The sequence below is a fragment of the Triticum urartu genome, chromosome 4A, assembly GCF_056163025.1.
Source record: "Triticum urartu cultivar PI428250 chromosome 4A, HENAU_Tu73, whole genome shotgun sequence".
Taxonomy (NCBI): domain Eukaryota; kingdom Viridiplantae; phylum Streptophyta; class Magnoliopsida; order Poales; family Poaceae; genus Triticum; species Triticum urartu.
Window position 1 is genome coordinate 6,431,862 of NC_141876.1, and position 20,744 is coordinate 6,452,605.

General features: G+C 44.8%; 1 protein-coding gene across 1 annotated transcript; it reads left to right on the forward strand.

Moving 5' to 3' along the window:
• Nucleotides 1–9,738: 9,738 nt before the first annotated feature.
• Nucleotides 9,739–20,649, forward strand: LOC125554474 (uncharacterized). Its single transcript, XM_087520006.1, has 9 exons — nt 9,739–9,937; nt 10,054–10,301; nt 13,071–13,116; nt 17,330–17,361; nt 17,711–17,762; nt 18,324–18,394; nt 19,225–19,347; nt 19,488–19,598; nt 20,602–20,649. The coding sequence occupies exons 1-9, from the start codon at nt 9,739–9,741 to the stop codon at nt 20,647–20,649; spliced, it is 930 nt and encodes a 309-aa protein (XP_087376132.1).
• Nucleotides 20,650–20,744: the final 95 nt, after the last annotated feature.

Genomic DNA, 20,744 nt, shown 5'->3' on the forward strand with positions numbered 1-20,744 from the left:
GGCACGCCATAGGGGCCGGCCGGCCTCCTCCTCTCTTGAACCTTTATATACGGAGGCAGGGGCACCCCAGAGACACACAAGTTGATCCACGTGATCATATTCTTAGCCGTGTGCGGCGCCCCCTGCCACCATAGTCCTCGATAATATTGTAGCGGTGCTTAGGCGAAGCCCTGCGACAGTAGTACATCAAGATCGTCACCACGCCGTCGTGCTGACGGAACTCTTCCTCGACACTTTGCTGGATCGGAGTCCGGGGATCGTCATCGAGCTAAACGTGTGCTAGAACTCGGAGGTGCCGTAGTTTCGGTGCTTGATCGGTCGGGTCGTGGAGACGTACGACTACATCAACCAAACGCTTCCGTTGCGATCTACAAGGGTACGTAGATCACACTCTCCCCTCTCGTTGCTATGCATCACCATGATCTTGCGTGTGCGTAGGAAAATTTTGAAATTACTACGTTCCCCAACAGTGGCATCCGAGCCTAGGTTTTATGTGTTCATGTTATATGCACGAGTAGAACACAAGTGAGTTGTGGGCGATATAAGTCATACTGCTTACCAGCATGTCATACTTTGGTTCGGCGGTATTGTTGGACGAAGCGGCCCGGACCGACATTACACGTACGCTTACGCGAGACCGGTTCTCCCGACGTGCTTTGCACATAGGTGGCTTGCGGGTGACAGTTTCTCCAACTTTAGTTGAACCGAGTGTGGCTACGCCCGGTCCTTGCGGAGGTTAAAATAGCACCAACTTGACAAACTATCGTTGTGGTTTTGATGCGTAGGTAAGATTGGTTCTTGCTTAAGCCCGTAGCAGCCACGTAAAACTTGCAACAACAAAGTAGAGGACGTCTAACTTGTTTTTGCAGGGCATGTTGTGATGTGATCTGGTCAAGACATAATGCTGATTTTATTGTATGAGATGATCATGTTTTGTAACCAAGTTATCGGCAACTGGCAGGAGCCATATGGTTGTCGCTTTATTGTATGCAATGCAATCGCGCAGTAATGCTTTACTTTATCACTAAACCATAGCGATAGTCGTGGAAGCATAAGATTGGCGAGACGACAACGATGCTACGATGGAGATCAAGGTGTCGCGCCGGTGACGATGGTGATCATGACGGTGCTTCGGAGATGGAGATCACAGGCACAAGATGATGATGGCCATATCATATCACTTATATTGATTGCATGTGATGTTTATCTTTTATGCATCTTATCTTGCTTTGATTGACGGTAGCATTATAAGATGATCTCTCACTAAAATTATCAAGAAGTGTTCTCCCTGAGTATGCACCGTTGCGAAAGTTCTTCGTGCTGAGACACCACATGATGATCGGGTGTGATAGGCTCTATGTTCAAATACAACGGGTGCAAAACAGTTGCACACGCGGAATGCTCAGGTTATACTTGACGAGCCAAGCATATACAGATATGGCCTCGGAACACGGAGACCGAAAGGTCGAGCGTGAATCATATAGTAGATATGATCAACATAGTGATGTTCACCAATGAAACTACTCCATCTCACGTGATGATCGGACATGGTTTAGTTGATTTGGATCACGTGATCACTTAGAGGATTAGAGGGATGTCTATCTAAGTGGGAGTTCTTAAGTAATCTGATTAATTGAACTTAAATTTATCATGAACTTAGTACCTGATAGTATCTTGCTTATGTATGTTTGATTGTAGATAGATGGCCCGGGCTGTTGTTCCGTTGAATTTTAATGCGTTCCTTGAGAAAGCAAAGTTGAAAGATGATGGTAGCAATTACACGGACTGGGTCCATAACTTGAGGATTATCCTCATTGCTGCACAGAAGAATTACGTCCTGGAAGCACCGCTGGGTGCCAGGCCTGCTGCTGGAGCAACACCAGATGTTATGAACGTCTGGCAGAGCAAAGCTGATGACTACTCGATAGTTCAGTGTGCCATGCTTTACGGCTTAGAATCGGGACTTCAACGACGTTTTGAACATCATGGAGCATATGAGATGTTCCAGGAGTTGAAGTTAATATTTCAAGCAAATGCCCGAATTGAGAGATATGAAGTCTCCAATAAGTTCTATAGCTGCAAGATGGAGGAGAACAGTTTTGTCAGTGAGCATATACTCAAAATGTCTGGGTATAATAATCACTTGATTCAGATGGGAGTTAATTTTCCAGATGATTGCGTCATTGACATAATTCTCCAATCACTGCCACCAAGCTACAAGAGCTTCGTGATGAACTATAATATGCAAGGGATGAATAAGACTATTCCCGAGCTCTTCATAATGCTGAAAGCTGCGGAGGTAGAAATCAAAAAGGAGCATCAATTGTTGATGGTCAACAAGACCACTAGTTTCAAGAAAAAGGGCAAAGGGAAGAAGAAGGGGAACTTCAAGAAGAACAGCAAGCAAGTTGCTGCTCAAGAGAAGAAACCCAAGTCTGGACCTAAGCCTGAAACTGAGTGCTTCTACTGCAAGCAGACTGGTCACTGGAAGCGGAACTGCCCCAAGTATTTGGCGGATAAGAAGGATGGAAAGGTGAACAAAGGTATATGTGATATACATGTTATTGATGTGTACCTTACTAGTGCTCGCAGTAGCACCTGGGTATTTTATACTGGTTCTGTTGCTAATATTTGCAACTCAAAACAGGGACTACGAATTAAGCGAATATTGGCTAAGGATGAGGTGACGATGCGTGTGGGAAACGGTTCCAAAGTCGATGTGATCGCGGCCGGCACGCTACCTCTATATCTACTTTCGGGATTAGTATTAGACCTAAATAATTGTTATTTGGTGCCAGCGTTGCGCATGAACATTATATCTGGATCTTGTTTAATGCGAGATGGTTATTCATTTAAATCAGAGAATAATGGTTGTTCTATTTATATGAGTAATATCTTTTATGGTCATGCACCCTTGAAGAGTGGTCTATTCTTATTGAATCTCGATAGTAGTGATACACATATTCATAATGTTGAAGCCAAAAGATGCAGAGTTGATAATGATGGTGCAACTTATTTGTGGCACTGCCGTTTAGGTCATATCGGTGTAAAGCGCATGAAAAAACTCCATACTGATGGACTTTTGGAGCCACTTGATTATGAATCACTTGGTACTTGCGAACCGTGCCTCATGGGCAAGATGATAAAACACCGTTCTCCGGTACTATGGAAAGAGCAACAGATTTGTTGAAAATCATACATACAGATGTATGTGGTCCGATGAATATTGAGGCTCGTGGCGGATATCGTTATTTTCTCACCTTCACAGATGACTTAAGCAGATATGGGTATATCTACTTAATGAAATATAAGTCTGAAACATTTGAAAAGTTCAAAGAATTCCAGAGTGAAGTTGAAAATCATCGTAACAAGAAAATAAAGTTTCTACGATCTGATCGTGGAGTAGAATATTTGAGTTACGAGTTTGGTGTACATTTGAAGCAATGCGGAACAGTTTCGCAACTCACGCCACCCGGAACACCACAGCATAATGGTGTGTCTGAACGTCGTAATCGTACTTTACTAGATATGGTGCGATCTATGATGTCTCTTACTGATTTACCGCTATCATTTTGGGGTTATGCTTTAGAGACGGCTGCATTCACGTTAAATAGGGCACCATCGAAATCCGTTCAGACGACGCCTTATGAACTATGGTTTGGGAAGAAACCAAAGTTGTCGTTTCTGAAAGTTTGGGGCTGCGATGCTTATGTGAAAAAGCTTCAACCTGATAAGCTCGAACCCAAGTCGGAGAAATGTGTCTTCATAGGATATCCAAAGGAAACTATTGGATACACCTTCTATCACAGATCCGAAGGCAAGACTTTTGTTGCTAAATTCGGAAACTTTCTGGAGAAGGAGTTTCTCTCGAAAGATGTGAGTGGGAGGAAAGTAGAACTTGATGAGGTAACTGTACCTGCTCCCTTATTGGAAAGAAGTATATCACAGAAAACTGTTTCTGTGACATCTACACCAATTAGTGAGGAAGCTAATGATAATGATCATGAAACTTCAGGACAAGATACTACTGAACCTCGTAGATCAACCAGAGTGAGATACGCACCAGAGTGGTACGGTAATCCTATTCTGGAAATCATGCTGCTAGATCATGATGAACCTACGAACTATGAAGAAGCGATGGTGAGCCCAGATTCCGCAAAATGGCTTGAAGCCATGAAATCTGAGATGGGATCCATGTATGAGAACAAACTATGGACTTTGATTGACTTGCCCGATGATCGGCAAGCAATTGAGAATAAATGGATTTTTAAGAAGAAGACTGACGCTGACGGTGATATTACTGTCTACAAAGCTCGACTTGTCGCAAAAGGTTTTCGACAAGTTCAAGGGGTTGACTACGATGAGACCTTCTCACCCGTAGCGATGCTTAAGTCTGTCCGAATCATGTTAGCAATTGCCGCATTTTATGATTATGAAATTTGGCAGATGGATGTCAAAACTGCATTCCTGAATGGATTTCTGGAAGAAGAATTGTATATGATGCAACCGGAAGGTTTTGTCGATCCAAAGGGAGCTAACAAAGTGTGCAAGCTCCAGCGATCCATTTATGGACTGGTGCAAGCCTCTCGGAGTTGGAATAAACGCTTTGATAGTGTGATCAAAGCATTTGGTTTTATACAGACTTTCGGAGAAGGCTGTATTTACAAGAAAGTGAGTGGGAGCTCTGTAGCATTTCTGATATTATATGTAGATGACATATTACTGATTGGAAATGATATAGAATTTCTGGATAGCATAAAGGGATACTTGAATAAGAGTTTTTCAATGAAAGACCTCGGTGAAGCTGCTTACATATTAGGCATAAAGATCTATAGAGATAGATCAAGACGCTTAATTGGACTTTCATAAAGCACATACCTTGACAAGATTTTGAAGAAGTTCAAAATGGATCAAGCAAAGAAAGGGTTCTTGCCTGTGTTACAAGGTGTGAAGTTGAGTCAGACTCAATGCCCGACCACTGCAGAAGATAGAGAGAAAATGAAAGATGTTCCCTATGCTTCAGCCATAGGCTCTATCATGTATGTAATGCTGTGTACCAGACCTGATGTGTGCCTTGCTATAAGTTTAGCAAGGAGGTATCAAAGTAATCCAGGAGTGGATCACTGGACAGCGGTCAAGAACATCCTGAAGTACCTGGAAACGACTAAGGATATGTTTCTCGTATATGGAGGTGACAAAGAGCTCATTGTAAATGGTTACGTTGATGCAAGCTTTGACACTGATCCGGACGATTCTAAATCGCAAACCGGATACGTGTTTATATTAAACGGTGGAGCTGTCAGTTGGTGCAGTTCAAAACAGAGCGTCGTGGCGGGATCTACATGTGAAGCGGAGTACATAGCTGCTTCGGAAGCAGCAAACAAAGGAGTCTAGATTAAGGAGTTCATATCCGATCTAGGTGTCATACCTAGTGCATCGGGTTCAATGAAAATCTTTTGCAACAATACTGGTGCAATTGCCTTGGCAAAGGAATCCAGATTTCACAAGAGAACCAAGCACATTAAGAGACGCTTCAATTCCATCCGGGATCTAGTCCAGGTGGGAGACATAGAGATTTGCAAGATACATACGGAGCTGAATGTAGCAGACCCGTTGACTAAGCCTCTTCCACGAGCAAAACATGATCAGCACCAAAGCTCCATGGGTGTTCGAATCATTACTGTGTAATCTAGATTATTGACTCTAGTGCAAGTGGGAGACTGAAGGAAATATGCCCTAGAGGCAATAATAAAGTCGTTATTTATTTCCTTATATCATGATAAAAGTTTATTATTCATGCTAGAATTGTATTAACCGGAAACATAATACATGTGTGAATACATAGACAAACAGAGTGTCACTAGTATGCCTCTACTTGACTAGCTCGTTAATCAAAGATGGTTATGTTTCCTAACCATGGACAAAGAGTTGTCATTTGATTAAACGGGATCACATCATTAGTTGAATGATCTGAATGACATGACCCATTCCATTAGCTTAGCACCCGATCGTTTAGTATGTTGCTATTGCTTTCTTCATGACTTATACATGTTCCTATGACTATGAGATTATGTAACTCCCGTGTGCCGGAGGAACACTTTGTGTGCTACCAAACGTCACAACGTAATTGGGTGATTATAAAGGTGCTCTACAGGTGTCTCCAAAGGTACATGTTGGGTTGACATATTTCGAGATTAGGATTTGTCACTCCGATCGTCGGAGAGGTATCTCTGGGCCCTCTCGGTAATGCACATCACTTAAGCCTTGCAAGCAATGCAACTAATGAGTTAGTTGCGAGATGATGTATTACAGAACGAGTAAAGAGACTTGCCGGTAACGAAGGAGTCTATAGCTGATGATCGAATCTCGGGCAAGTAACATACCGATGACAAAGGGAACAACGTATGTTGTTATGCGGTCTGACCGATAAAGATCTTCGTAGAATATGTAGGAGCCAATATGGGCATCCAGGTCCCGCTATTGGTTATTGACCAGAGACATGTCTCGGTCATGTCTACATTGTTCTTGAACCCTTAGGGTCCGCACGCTTAAGGTTTCGATGACAGTTATATTATGAGTTTATACGTTTTGATGTACCGAAGGTTGTTCGGAGTCCCGGATGTGATCACGGACATGACGAGGAGTCTCGAAATGGTCGAGACATAAAGATTGATATATTGGACGGCTATATTCGGACACCGGAAGTGTTCCGGGTGATTTCGGAGAAAACCGGAGAGCCGGAGGGTTACCGGAACCCCCCCGGGAGAAGTAATGGGCCATATGGGCCTTAGTGGAGAGAGAGAGAGGGGCAGCCAAAGGTGGGCCGCGCGCCTCCTCCCCCCTGGTCCGAATTGGACTAGGAGAGGGGGGGCGGCGCCCCCTTTCCTTCTCCCTCCCCACTTCTTTCCCCCTCCTAGTAGGAGTCCTACTCCTACTAGGAGGAGGACTCCTCCTTGGCGCGCCATAGGGGCCGGCCGGCCTCCTCCTCTCTTGAACCTTTATATACGGAGGCAGGGGCACCCCGGAGACACACAAGTTGATCGACGTGATCATATTCTTAGTCGTGTGCGGCGCCCCCTGCCACCATAGTCCTTGGTAATATTGTAGCGGTACTTAGGCGAAGCCCTGCGACAGTAGTACATTAAGATCGTCACCATGCCGTCGTGCTGACGGAACTATTCCTCGACACTTTGCTGGATCGGAGTCCGGGGATGTCATCGAGCTGAACGTGTGCTAGAACTCGGAGGTGCCGTAGTTTCGGTGCTTGATCGGTCGGGTCGTGGAGACGTACGACTACATCAACCAAACGCTTCCGTTGCGATCTACAAGGGTACGTAGATCACAGTCTCCCTTTCGTTGCTATGCATCACCATGATCTGGCGTGTGCGTACGAAAATTTTGAAATTATTACGTTCCCCAACAGCAGCCACATAAACAAAATGGAATAGAGTAAACAAATCCTTCTCTCTATACGTTTTATTTCTATAGGAGCCTCGTGAGCACACAACAGTGGAGGGGAGGAGATGCAAAAGGAGGATGTCGAGGAGCGAGGCAAATTAAAAACAAAGGATCCTATGGGTGTGTTCTAGCCACGTCGGCTAGAATGTGGATGGATCACTCATTGTACTAGCATGAATCAGGTAATTTTCATATCACCATCATATCATTATACTACATATTTCCAGTATATTGCTGCATTAAGGCGTTACTAAATCTTTGCCAAACGACATTGGAAAAAAAACTTGAAGTTTGAGAAATAAGATCTACATGTAGTGATAATAGGATGGTGATATTTAGAATGTGATGAAAAACTGCTACAGAGAGATGTGGGGTGAAGCGGTGAAGATGAGAGGTTCAGAGACAATATGATGTGCGGACGGGAATGACATTGCATTATTTAAGCTGACATGAGCATGCACTTCTAAAAATAAGTTGTCTGATTATATATTTTATTGCTCCGTGGCAACGCACGGGCATGCAGCTAGTTTCTTGTAATATTATTAAAGCATCTATAGCTGGGCACCTCAAAACGAGCCCCAACTCTACGGGTGGATGGACCGGTCAAAAAAAAAACCCCAACACAGACGGTCTTCTTAAACCAGACCCCAAATATCCAGATTGTTTGCCATCCCTCATATTCAGCACAAATCTGTGGTGGATATGAGGAGGCCAGGGTGCGTCTGGCACGTCAGCTCGGCCCACCGTGGCCCATAGAGACCCCACATAAAATCCCAATTCGGACGAACCCTAGACCTCAGTCTGCTCCTGTCCACTTCAGTCTCTCCGTTCTCTTGTCTTCCAATCCATTCCATGGGGAACGCCAAGAGCAGTGCGGCTCCGACGGCGACTCGGACGCGGATGCGCTCGCTCTCCGCATCGCACTGCAGCCGTGTGGCTGCATAGGTGCGGCAGCAGCGGCGACAACTCACGTTCCACCGTCACCCGGCGATGCAGTGTGGGCGACGTTACCAGGCCCCTCGTCTAATGTGCAACACCGGTGGCAGCTTCGCCCGCTCTACTCCACTGCAGGTACGCCACCCCGCCCCTTCTCTGCCACCTCCGAAGGGCGTCCATGGCTATCGCTGGGTGCTCGTGCCCTTACCGACGTCGGGGCAGTCGAGGACGCCCGAGTCAGAGGTGCGAGCAGCAACGAGTGAGGGAGAAGGCGGCGGCGAGAGAGGCGTTGGTGAGGTCCCGATGGATCCGGAGGACACGCTTCTAGCATCGGTCCTCCACCGCTCCCTGACAACAACGGAGGTGGATGCTCGGCGGCGGGTAAGGCGTTGGCGAGGCGCCGGTGGATCCCGAGGACACGCTCCTCGCGTCGGTCCTCCGCCACTCCCTGACGAGGGCGGAGACGGATGCGCAGCAATGGGTGCGGCGTGGGTGAGGCGTCAGGGAAGCGCGCTCTGGTGGATCCCGAGGACACGCTCGTCACATCGGTCCTGCGCCGCTCCTTGGAAATGAGACTGATGCGCGACGACTCTGGCGCAAGAATGCCAAAGCGCTCCGGCTCGACATCGAGTTGTCGAAGCACGAGGCAACGGCACAATTTGCGGCGAAGGCGAAGGCGCACACCGAGGAGCAAGAGCGCTTGCTCCAGAGGTTATCCGCGTAGATCTCCTCGAACGATGAGGACCCTCCGATGGCTAACGCCTACACCGAGGGCCAAAGCAGCACCGTCGACCGCAAAACGGGAAGGGGCCGGCGGTGATTTTCTGCGCACCTTGTGCCATAGGTGTACCTGGTCGACCGCCAATTTGAGCATAGAGTCAATTGATTTTCCTGGCCAATGGCGTCAAGGGGGAGAGATTTGGTCAATGGGCGGAAGTCGCAGACGCCATGTATATGTGCACGGATGGGTGCCTATGTAATTTGACTTCTCTACGGCGCAACACGGGACGGCTCGTTTCTTATTATAAACACAGATACTTGTATGCACCCTGTTGATATTTGAGATTTGAAGTTAGGCACTCGATTGCACAGTGCACATGCATGCAGCTGCCTCTTTCTCTCTTGACTGGACACGCTCTCGCTTATCCCGCGCCGGCGTTTCCACCCGACTTGATCGACATCGGCATCGGCATCGGCCCCTCGACGCTCGGTATATATATAAGCTGGCGGGCTCTTGGTGGAGCTGCAGTCCACGCAGTCGACACACGCTTAGCTTAGCTACGTAGGCGCAGCAGCCGGAAGCTAGCTAGCAGGTCGAGAAGGCCGGCCGGAGGCAGCTGGGAGATGGCAGGGCACCACAGCCCCTCGGCGGCCTCGGCCCTGGGTGAAAAAGACAGGCTGGTGGAGTATCTCGTGGGATCAGTTCCCGGCGGCGGCCATGCCGCGACCTTGGGCGCTGTGCGGGACTTCTTCATCAAGTTCCGCCACCAACGAATCCCCTGGGTCCGCATCTACGAGTCAACCCCGGCTCGGCAGCAGCAATGTGAGTAAACTCCACTGTTGATCTGTAGAGTGCTACTCATGCATGTATTATCACCAACTCTCGCCTGGCCGGCCTCGTGATCAACATGAATATGTGTGCGCGCGTATATTACGCAGCCGGCGGGCTGCTGACCCAGGATTGGGACGGAGACGCCGCGGCGGAGGGAGCCAAGGTGTTCTTCACGCTCATCAGCCCAAAGAGGGGCGGCGCCATTAGCAGGAAGGCACTGGGAGGCGGGACGTGGAAGAGCAAGGGCGCGGCCAGGGTAGGGGACGAGGTCGCCGTCAGCAAGCTCTACGTCAAACGGGGCGGGCCCAGTGGCGGATTCACCGTCTTCGAGTTCCATCTCAGAATGGCCCTCGAGGTACGTATGCTGTGCTTGCTCCATCGATCAATCGATCAATCGCATTTTGTTTTTGATTTGTTTCTGCGACTATATATTATGGTTGTTGCCCATTTTGTTCAAAAAATGTGCGCCCTTGAAACTCATATATGAACCCTTTTCTTAGGCTTCGGTGTAGGACTACGGCTTCGTTCGTTTTTTGTCGTTATATGTAAATTCATATTCATATGAACCCTTTCCTCAAGTTTAATTTCAACGGCAAGTGTGGTCAACTATCTCCAATGTGGAGTCGATGAGGAGGTGACCGACGTAGAAGGAGAAGAGAGGACAAGAAAAAAAAAAAACAGGAGAATCAGGATCACATGGTCAACAGTAGATTAGTCTTTTTTATTATAGGAGATGGCCGTTGACGATCTCAATTCGTTTGTTCTAGATCTCCATTCGTTTGTTCTTTTTTTTTGCGAGAAAACTTTCAATCTATTCATCTTCTATTATGGCAGTACAACGAATACTAGAAATAATAAAAATTATATCCAGATCCGTAGACCACCTAGCGACGACTACAATCACTGAAGCGAGCCGAAGGCGCGCCGCCGTCATCATCCCTCCCACGCCGGAGTCGGGCACAACTTGTTGTAGTAGACAGTCGGGAAGTCGTCGTGCTAAGGCCCCATAGGACCAGCGCACCAGAACAGCAACCGTCGCTGATGAAGAATAACGTAGATCGAAAGGATCCAACCTGAAGACACACGAACATAGACGAACCACAACCAGATCCGAGCAAATCCACCGAGGATAGATCCGCCGGAGACACACCTCCACACGCCCACCAACAATGCTAGACGCACCACCGGAACGGGGACTAGACGGGGAGACCTTTATTCCATCTGCAGGGAGCCGCCGCCGTCTCGTCTTCCTGAATAGGACACAAACCCTAACAAATCTTGAAAGAACGACTAACAACGGAGCCCTCCCGCCGGCCCTTGCCAGGATCCACCGCGCCCCCATAGAACAATACTCTATAAGATTAGTTTTTTAGGGGCACACCATAAGAGCAACTCTAGCAGACTCCGCATCCTCCCGGCCCGCAAAACATGTTTGCGGTTCGCGCGAAAACGCCTTTGCGGGCCGGCGCGGATGGCGTCGGCTTTGCGGCGTCTGATCTGGCGCAGCTCCTCCCGACCCACAAAATCTATATTTGCAATTTAAATTGATCTAGCATAATGTATTTCTTTGCTTTTGCAACAACATTAGATACAAAAGACAACACCAAATCTTTGCTAGAATAGCAAAATCAAAGAAAACAAGAACCACAAGTATGCATTTCAGAAGATTTCCAACTTCCATAACTGCTCCCACTAGTTGGACTAATATCTTCTCCATGCATTCGTTGTTGATCTGTGGATTCTTGATTTTGCATTCCTTTTTCTTCATCTTTGGTTCGAAAGAAATAGACGTTGCTTCCCCTCTAGTTGCACATGCAGCCGCATCATTGCCTTCGATTCTACTAAGGAGTGCACCAACATCTATTAAGTTTTTTTCTATCAACAAATCAATGTATTGGCCTTCCCAAAACCAAAATGAGCATACATCGCCCTACACAAAAGAATGATCAAGCTCGAAGTGAGCTACCGCAATTGAACTAAAGAATGAGCTATGAAATGAGCTACCGCAAGTGCACGTACCCCGTTGTTTTCGCATTTTAAGAACACCCATCTGGGGTGCTTCGGCGTGCCCAAAGTGAGCGGCATCACTTTCCGCGTGCAGTCGTTGCACTCTATGAGCGGCATCGGCAAGCCACAAAGACGCTGCGCGAGCGCCGAGCCCGGTGGACGGCCGGACGAATCCATGCCCGCAAACCTTCGGCAGCGGCGGGCGGGCGAATCCGTACCTGCATGCGGCGATGCGCCCTTGCCTAGGCTACGGGAGAGGCTCCCCGACCACTCCATCGCTTGGGGCAGCAACCGGCGGCCGGAAAAAGCCAAATCCGGCGGCCCGCGTTGAAGTGCCGCAGATCTGCAAATCCGGCGGCCCGCTGACGCAAGGGGGAAGGGAGGGGAGGCCTCCTGCATGTGGCGTCCTTCCGGCGTGCTCCTGCCGGCTGCTTTCGTCGGAATCTTGGGCGGCGGCTGGCGGCGGCGCGAGGAGGGAGAGGAGAGGTGGTTGGTGGAGGAAAGCGCGGGATGAAATGTCCCCCACCAACCGCTTCCGCTTATATGCAGGGCACCGCAGCCGCAAGGGGGAAACCCGCGTTTTCCCGGATTGGGGTCGGGATTTTGCCGTGCCCCCTAAAATTTTTTTTGCGGGGCGAGATGCGGGGTCTGATCGGGCTGGGTTTTTCGCCCCGACCCGCATTTTGACGGTTATTTTACGGGTCAGGACGGGATGCGGGGTCTTCTAGGGTTGCTCTAAGGTTAGTCCTAAGTTTTTTTTTTGAGGGATAGGTTAGTCCTAAGTTGACCTTCTGGTGCCCTTAAACCTCGTCATAGCCCAGCTAGTAAACCCTCGCCTTCGGCCTGTTTCTTACGAGTCCAAGCGGCCCGTTTCGTTTCCTCACGAGCCCAAGCCCAGCTTGTAAACCCTTCCGTCCCGCCTCTCGTCTCGTCCACACCCTTCTTCTTGCCTAGGGTCGCCGCCAGTGGCGGCGCCAAGTCATCCAACACAGAGAGCGCTCCGCCGCACCCCCGAACGCAAGAACTTGAGCGAACGCGGCGGCGGTGATGCAGTTCTTTTTCAGCAAGTCAGTGAAAACTATATATTGATCTTTCGTGTTTGTTTTTGTTTTTCTAGCCCCAAGTTTCTATCTGCCTGCTGCATCCGACCAAATATCTCTACTTCTAATGGACGAGTTGGTTGAATAGTCCCGGTTTATTTTTGTCCGGTTTATTTTCGTCTGGTTTATTTTCGTCTCACCTCCCACCACTCCTCCCATGCTAAAACTGAATCGCGTCTGATACTCCTTCCATTTATTCGTAATGTATTTATATGAAAAAATCAATTATGATTAATCTATAATCAATCTCTGAAAAATCAAATCTAAATTAATCAACTATACCATAAGTTCCTCAATCACATTAAATAATATTTCCATACTTCTCAAAAATTACATTAATTAACGTTTCCATACCTTGCCCAAAATATTAATTAATGTGATTGAGGAACTTATGGTATAGTTGATTAATTTAGATTTGATTTTTCAGAGATTGATTAGAGATTCTTCGATACACACGTAAAAAGGGAAGAAAAGAAAAAGGAAACATATGCATGGACGTCAATCCCCTTCATCTCTCCCGCTCTCTTTCCTTTCTTGGGATGTAGCCGCCGATTTTCTCCCTTGCTCATGTTCTCCTTAAAGAGGTGGACATTGAGAGGCAACGAGCGTGTTAGGCCTCAGATCGCGGATCCTCCTGACCTTGCAGTCCTTCTCCAATGTCGTCCCTGCATAATCCAACGCCCTCCTCCTCCCAGTGCCGCACCTGCGCCATTGGAGGTTGTGTGCGAGCTGGCCGCCGTCCCCGAGTATCTTCAACAGGTTGTGTGCTGCTCCCAGATAACACAATTCGTGGAAGAGTTACAGAGAAGTGAGGGTTGGGGAGAATTGGCGTCGCGCCGTCGCCTATCTGCTGGATAACATGCAGCACGGCCATGCCATCGAGCCACCATAGCCGCTCCTTCCAGTAGGCAATGAGGTTTGGTCGAGGGCAGGGGTAACAGTTGTGCGTGCTTGCTTGCTGTTATTCTCGAGGTGGATAGGTCATGCCATGAGCCCTCCTCCACGCATGGCGCAGCTTCCTCCGATCTCGCCCGTCCTCGAATCCCTGTTGGCAGGTGATGCTGCTTCCTTACCTCAACGAGTCAAAACTGAAGGCATCCACTTCTTGTGGTAAGAACTGATCTCATGTATTGCCATTTTTATAAGTTTCTTGATGCAAATCATAGCAAGAATATTGTGTTCTTCCTATTTGTTTGATTAGTTCCAAAATAGAAGCAATTCTATCGTGACGATTTCAAATGTTTCTTGTAGAAATTTAGCATAGTACTAAAGCAACTGAATTATCATTTTATCACAACCGCGGGCTAATTCTGAAATAAAAGCAATGGTGAATTTTTTCATTAAACTGTAATCAATAAAATGCCATTTTGTATATTATTTAACTATTGGGTATGCTAATCTTTGGGTTCATTGGATGTGAATAATGGACCTGGTATGATTGGTGCTTGTACAATTACGTAATAGGAGTAGCAGCATTATACATCTTTCGAGTTACAGTAGGTTACCAGTGGCAATTGCGGCTATGGATGTTTCACAATTGTGTGTACTCTGTAGGTGTACGTGGATTAGGAGAACAGTGTGAGCCAATGGATTTTTCCATGTCTGCCTCTACGGCAAGCCCTTGAGTGTATTTTATTTATATCTCAAGAACATGACAGTTTCAAGAATATATACGAGTCAGCTATCTTGTGCCCTTTTGTCCATTTTTACTTAAATACTATGAGGCGACTACTTATTGTTATTCTTGCCATTGAAGATCTAGGTAAAAAAAATTAATGAACCTGAAATATCGGCAAAACAACAAGTATTGTTAACCAAGGAAAATAAGTCATGATAAAGACAAGATACGTTTTGACCAGAAAAGCCCGTGCTCGATTATTTCGAGCACAGGCTTCTTCGGTAAAGACTCAATTTTTTAATCGATGTATGTCTAATTCTAAGTCTTCTTTGAGATGTACATGATGAAAGAAAAATACTATTTAGATAGAAATTGGTGTGTCTAATGCCTGTGCCAAGTGTTGTCGAGGAAGATAGTAAACTCATTGAGGATGATCATTGGGGTTATTGCGAAGCTGACTGTTTGGTGGAGTAGTCTCGCGACGTGGAGGACAAGCCATGAGACATGAAATAGCTGGTAAACTAAAGGATTCCCCGCGCATTGCAGCGGGAAATTTAACAATGACTTGGAAAGATATGATTCTTTTGGGAAATTGTATTGTCTAATAGTTGCTCCGAGTGACACATTTCAAAGCACAAGAATCAAATTGTGGCATCTTCTCAATTCAGTCTCATGAAAGTGAAACTGCATCGTACATTTATATCTCATTTAGGGGATTTGAGAATTACATTGAGACTTCCACTGAGGAGGGCAGTTGTTTCCAAGTAGGCTACAGTGCGACTTAGAATAGAACAACACAATAATTAACCGAGGATAATGAAAGGAAGTTACCTGGTAATTTCCCCGATCAATTCATACAAAAAGAGTAGTCTAAATCATGCAAAACAAAATAAACGCCAGTTTTCAGAAAATCAAGGCATATAAAAATTATAAGTCTCATGATAAAGGCCATAGTAAAATAGTAGAATCTGAATGTGTAACACACCACTTCAAGAGATAAATGCACATGAAAAGGAGATTTATATCTCATGAGCCAAAAAAAGACTAAATTTGACACCCTTGTCTCCGAATATCACATACCTGCACGAAATAGGTCAGGTAGAGAAAGGTTAGAGGAAACAATCGAATTATGAGCCAACAAATACAGTAAACTGCATTGCTATAATACCACTTGACTTGTTGTACATCCAAAAATTAGAAAATTGAGAAATAGAAATGGGTCAGTACATTTGGAGAGATATCTTGGTCTATCTTATTTCTTTGTATGACACTGATAGCAATATTCCTACAATCAAAAAATGGAGAAATAAACATAGGTTAATGCTGATAAATTTTGCTTTCTTAGTGGGCATGACGATGAGCTTAACAAGTAAGTACATAATAAAGATAATAGGTGCAGGATAAGCATAATATAACATGAGAGGACTGAACTAAAAGTAATTTCTTAAAAATCAAAAGCAGAAACGAATAAGCCAAAACTTAATTAAGAAAAGAATGATAAAAAAACATTCGGAGTTGTTGAATTGGTACTATAAGCCATGATATTTTTTAGCGCTCATCCTTGTAAGGAATGAAGTGAATGATCATCCATGATTAGGAGCGAATCTGCTGGAGAAAATGAAGTGGGGAAGGAAGCGAATCGCGGTGAGATGGTTGTGCCTCGCGAGGTAGATTTTCCCACGGGAGAAAGATTGGTCGTTATGTTTTTTAGGGTTGGAAAGGAAATGATCCATTGCAAACGGGACTGGTGATGTGGCAACTATGCTGAGGTGGACAGGGTGCATGTTAAGATAAATAGATAGTGGGGATGAGTCTCACAGGTATACTAGATTTGTACAATCACCTCCATTTTTTCGTCCCATCAAGTCAAACGAAGAAATAAGATAGACCAAGATCAAATTCACTACTTACGTTGAATGAAGGAACAATACGTCGTGCACATGCATTAGACAGAGTGAACTAGAAGGGATAACTGGATCTGTACAATCACTTTCGTTTTTTCTAGGAACATTGGATGTAATTGATTTGGTAAAGAAAATGACAAGGGACTATTCTATGGTAAATGTGCGATGAAGTGTGTGTCTGAATCAAGTATCATCCGCTTAATCTTTGATTTATCGGTTTTGCTAAATCTCATGGGCATGAATTATTTTGTTGCGTGAGCAACTTTATGCTTTGCACAAGGCCGAAGATGTGGACGACATGAGAAGCGCCGACCACGGCGAGGGCGAGCCGGTGATAGCTGGCGGGAGTGGTTGGATGCAGGCGGTTAGGCCTGGGTAGGCCACAACGGAGGAGAAATCGTCGCAGGTGAGGAGTAAGAAGATGAACATGTGGGGGGCGTGCTCCTAACCATGGGATATTTGATGGCAAAAAATAGTGATTGATGCGAAGAATTTTTCAGGCACCTAACGTTAGGTGCCCTTTAATTTATTTACAATCATTTGCCCGTAGCAACGCACGGGCATTTAACTAGTCTGTATAGCATTCGGGATTTGAGCAGTAGCGGATCTAGCCCAATGGGCCAGGGTGGGCCAACAATAGAAGTGTTCATAAAAAATATTTTTTCTTAATATTTTTTACCCTTTTTCCTATGCTATAAAGCTATTCCAAAAATGCCAGGGTGGGCCGTGGCCCACCCTGTCCACCCTCTACCTCCGCCACTGGATTTGAGGGTGTACATCCGCGAGGTAAATACTTTCTATTTCCAGTTTTGGTCTTCACCTGTGGGAGCTACTTTCAATGTTCGCTCTACAAGCTAATTAGCTACTCCCCCCATTTTTAAATATAAGTCTTTTTAGACATTTCAATACAAACTACATGCGGATGTATATAGACATATTTTAGAGTGTGGATTCACTCATTTTGCTCCGTATGTAGTTTTTTATTGAAATCTCTAAAAAGATTTGTATTTAGGAACGGAGGGAGTAGATTCATGCAGTTGCTGAAAAACAAAACAAAACAAAACTGATTCCACTATGTTTTGCTAGAAACGAATGAGCCCAGCAACATCACTATGAGGTTGCTCTCTTCTTTCAGGGATGGTTCCCGGGAGGAACTCAAGCAAACCTGGGCGCGGAGCAATATCAAGGTATTCATAAATCATGATTGATGCCCAATGCCTTTGACAGTTTAACTAAAACAGGCACCATCTGTACTTTTATCAAAACATAACGATCTTTGATCTGGGTACATAGAAAAAACCTGATTTCATATATCTACGTCCGTACATTAGTCATGCCATATGAAAAAAAGTGGTAGATTGATCTGTTATTTTGTTCTATTACTTAGTATTTCTGTACCTGTACATGTTATTTCTGCAGATAAATTTAAAACCCCACAGCTGATATTATCCTCAATTTATACACTATTTGATGAATTAATAAGGTAAGATCTCATAAGGTAAGAACTCGTAAGTCCAGAACTCTAGATATATACCAGGGACATCTACTGTCAGAACACATGATTGAACATAGATCAATCACTGCAGAATGATATTTGAACTAAGCGTTTATCAGTCATAAGATAGACATATTGTTTTTCTCTGTCCTCCTATGGGCTATATGTAATAGCTCCAATTCTCTGCGCTGTGGCATATTAAATCGCATTGGTCTTACACTGGCAAAAGTTTTACATGCTACCTTGCTTGCAGATCCCGATGTTTCTGGATCCGTGAGTGGTTCACGTGCTGATTACACCACTATTCCGTTTTATAGCAGTGAGGTAATTAAGCTTTCCATGCACAAAGTGGAACAAGTTACTCCCAAATTTAGATTTCTTGTACAACCCCTATGCTTGCCTAAATGTGACAACTCAAGTTCTATTATCTCTAGTAAGAAGACATAGAAGATGTTTTATTAAGTCAATTTTTGTTCTTACGTACTCCCTCCGTCCCACAATGTAAGACGTTTCTGCAAGCTATGTTAGCTTGTAAAAACATCTTTCATTGTGGGACGGAGGGAGAGTACTTGTCATTTGCTTACTGGTATTGGAGTTAGACTGGTATACTTAATTGGGAAATCATTTTGAAAACTAAGGCATCGAGTCCTTCACTATTCTGGGTGTACTGAGGTAAACAACATACACTTCAGATGAGATGGGAGAATTAGGCTATTAGAACTCAGGATTAGCCTACAGATAGGTTTTATGCACAGCACAGCCATTTTTCATATGTAAATGTGTATACGAGATATTTTACATATTGTATGATACCTGTAAATATTGATAAGTGGTACTCCCTCTGTCCCAAAATAAGTGACTCAACTTTATACTAACTTTGATACAAAGTTAGTATAAAGTTGAGTCACTTATTTTGGGACGGAGGGAGTATATCTCAGCACCATGCATAATTAATTGCAATACTACAGAATCTACTAGACAATTCTGGACCCTCGAATTTGGATCTGGCGGCCGATATAGTCTGACTTCTCCCATGTTGTTTTTGTTATATAGAACACTTGTTTGGAGCGAATTTAGCGTACATTATCTGGAACTTCAGTTTTTGTCTGTTGATAATTGGCTTACAGCTGCATTTCGGAACATAACAATATGAGTTTGAACACACTATTTATGGCCAGCAATCGATTTATTCCTCCGGGGATGCTCCGCCACCTCATGATGCATCTCTGGATGCTATTTCTCGCCACCTGTTTTCAGAAAGCAACTCAACGCCAGAGGTACTATACAACTAATATTCATCCTCGGTCTTGTTGCGTCACCACATTTTATTTTAGTTTTCAATTGATCTAGGATTTCCATGTTTTAGTTGCCACATATATTGCAAGTAAACTGATCTTATATTTCCTTTTGCTTGCAGTTTGATGGACAGTATTCTCATGCTGATCAAATATCAATCCAGAATGACTACTACTATACCTTGATTGGGAATTATAACATGCATGCTATAACTCCAACCCAGGATAGCATGGTACGCTTCTTTACTGTTGAAATAAGTGGTAACGTAGACCAACAACATTGCTTTTTCAAAATGTCAAGTAGTTTGGACCTGAATACAAATAAGAAAAAGATGATCCTTCCGTGTTCTGTTCTCTTTGGCTAAAATGACAAGTAATTTGCACCTTTCGCCTGTTTTGGAATATTATTGTTACGCAGTTGAATCCATAGGGTTTTATTCCGTTGGATTGTTCATGGATACCCTTGATCAAAGTAATGAGACCATCATAATATCTGTGAATTGTATTCCTACACCCCTTTTCCCGTAGGATTCTACACACCACAAATGCCATTGTTGTCAAGTGGTGTTCACCTGCACGTGCTACCTTCAATGTTTGTTCCAGAAGCCAATTAACTACATTGATTCGTATGAGCACACAGTACTAAGCCTACTGATAGGTTTTTCCACAGCACTACCATTGTTAATATATATGTACATATGGGATATTGCGCATACCGTTATAAGGTTACCGTAAATATTGGTTAGTGGTACATCTGCACCCCGTGCATAACTAATAATTGGAATACTACAGAATGCACTAGACAATTTTGGACCCTCTGGTTTGGATCTGGCAGCTGATATAGTGTGACTTCTCATATTATGTTATTGTTACACAGAACACTTTTTTGAAGCTATAGCATAGATATCTCGGAACTTAAATATCCGCCTGTTGATAATCTGCGTACATCTGCATTTCGCAACATAACAACTTGACTTAATATGCATCGTCAGTTCCCAAGGTACTACAGTTTATATGCATCGTCAGTCTTGCTGCATCACCGCATGCTTGTTTTTCTGTCAGTGGCATAGATTAAGTGGACTGACTCGAGTATATGCAGTCTTAATTTTGCCGCCGTCTAGTATTTTGGTATTTTTACTATCCTAGCAAAACAAGAAGAGAAGTTTGTAGGGTCGTGTTTTAGTCCCACACATATGTTGAAATCGAGCTGACCTTATGTTCCATTTTTTTTTGCAGCCTTATGCACAGCATTCTCAGGTTGATGATACGTCAGCCCAGGATTGAAAGATGCCATATGAGCAGCGCTGTACATATTATTTTCTTGTACAGTTTCTAATTGTGAACTCTTGAATAATCTTGTCCCGTTCGTTGGACAATGC

Coding starts and splice junctions, on each gene's coding strand:
- LOC125554474 (XM_087520006.1), top strand. CDS start 9,739: ATGGCAGGGCACCACAGCCCCTCGGCGGCCTCGGCCCTGGGTGAAAAA. Junction 17,362..17,710: donor TGAGGGTGTACATCCGCGAG/GTAAATACTTTC, acceptor CTCTTCTTTCAG/GGATGGTTCCCGGGAGGAAC. Junction 19,348..19,487: donor AAAGCAACTCAACGCCAGAG/GTACTATACAAC, acceptor TTTTGCTTGCAG/TTTGATGGACAGTATTCTCA.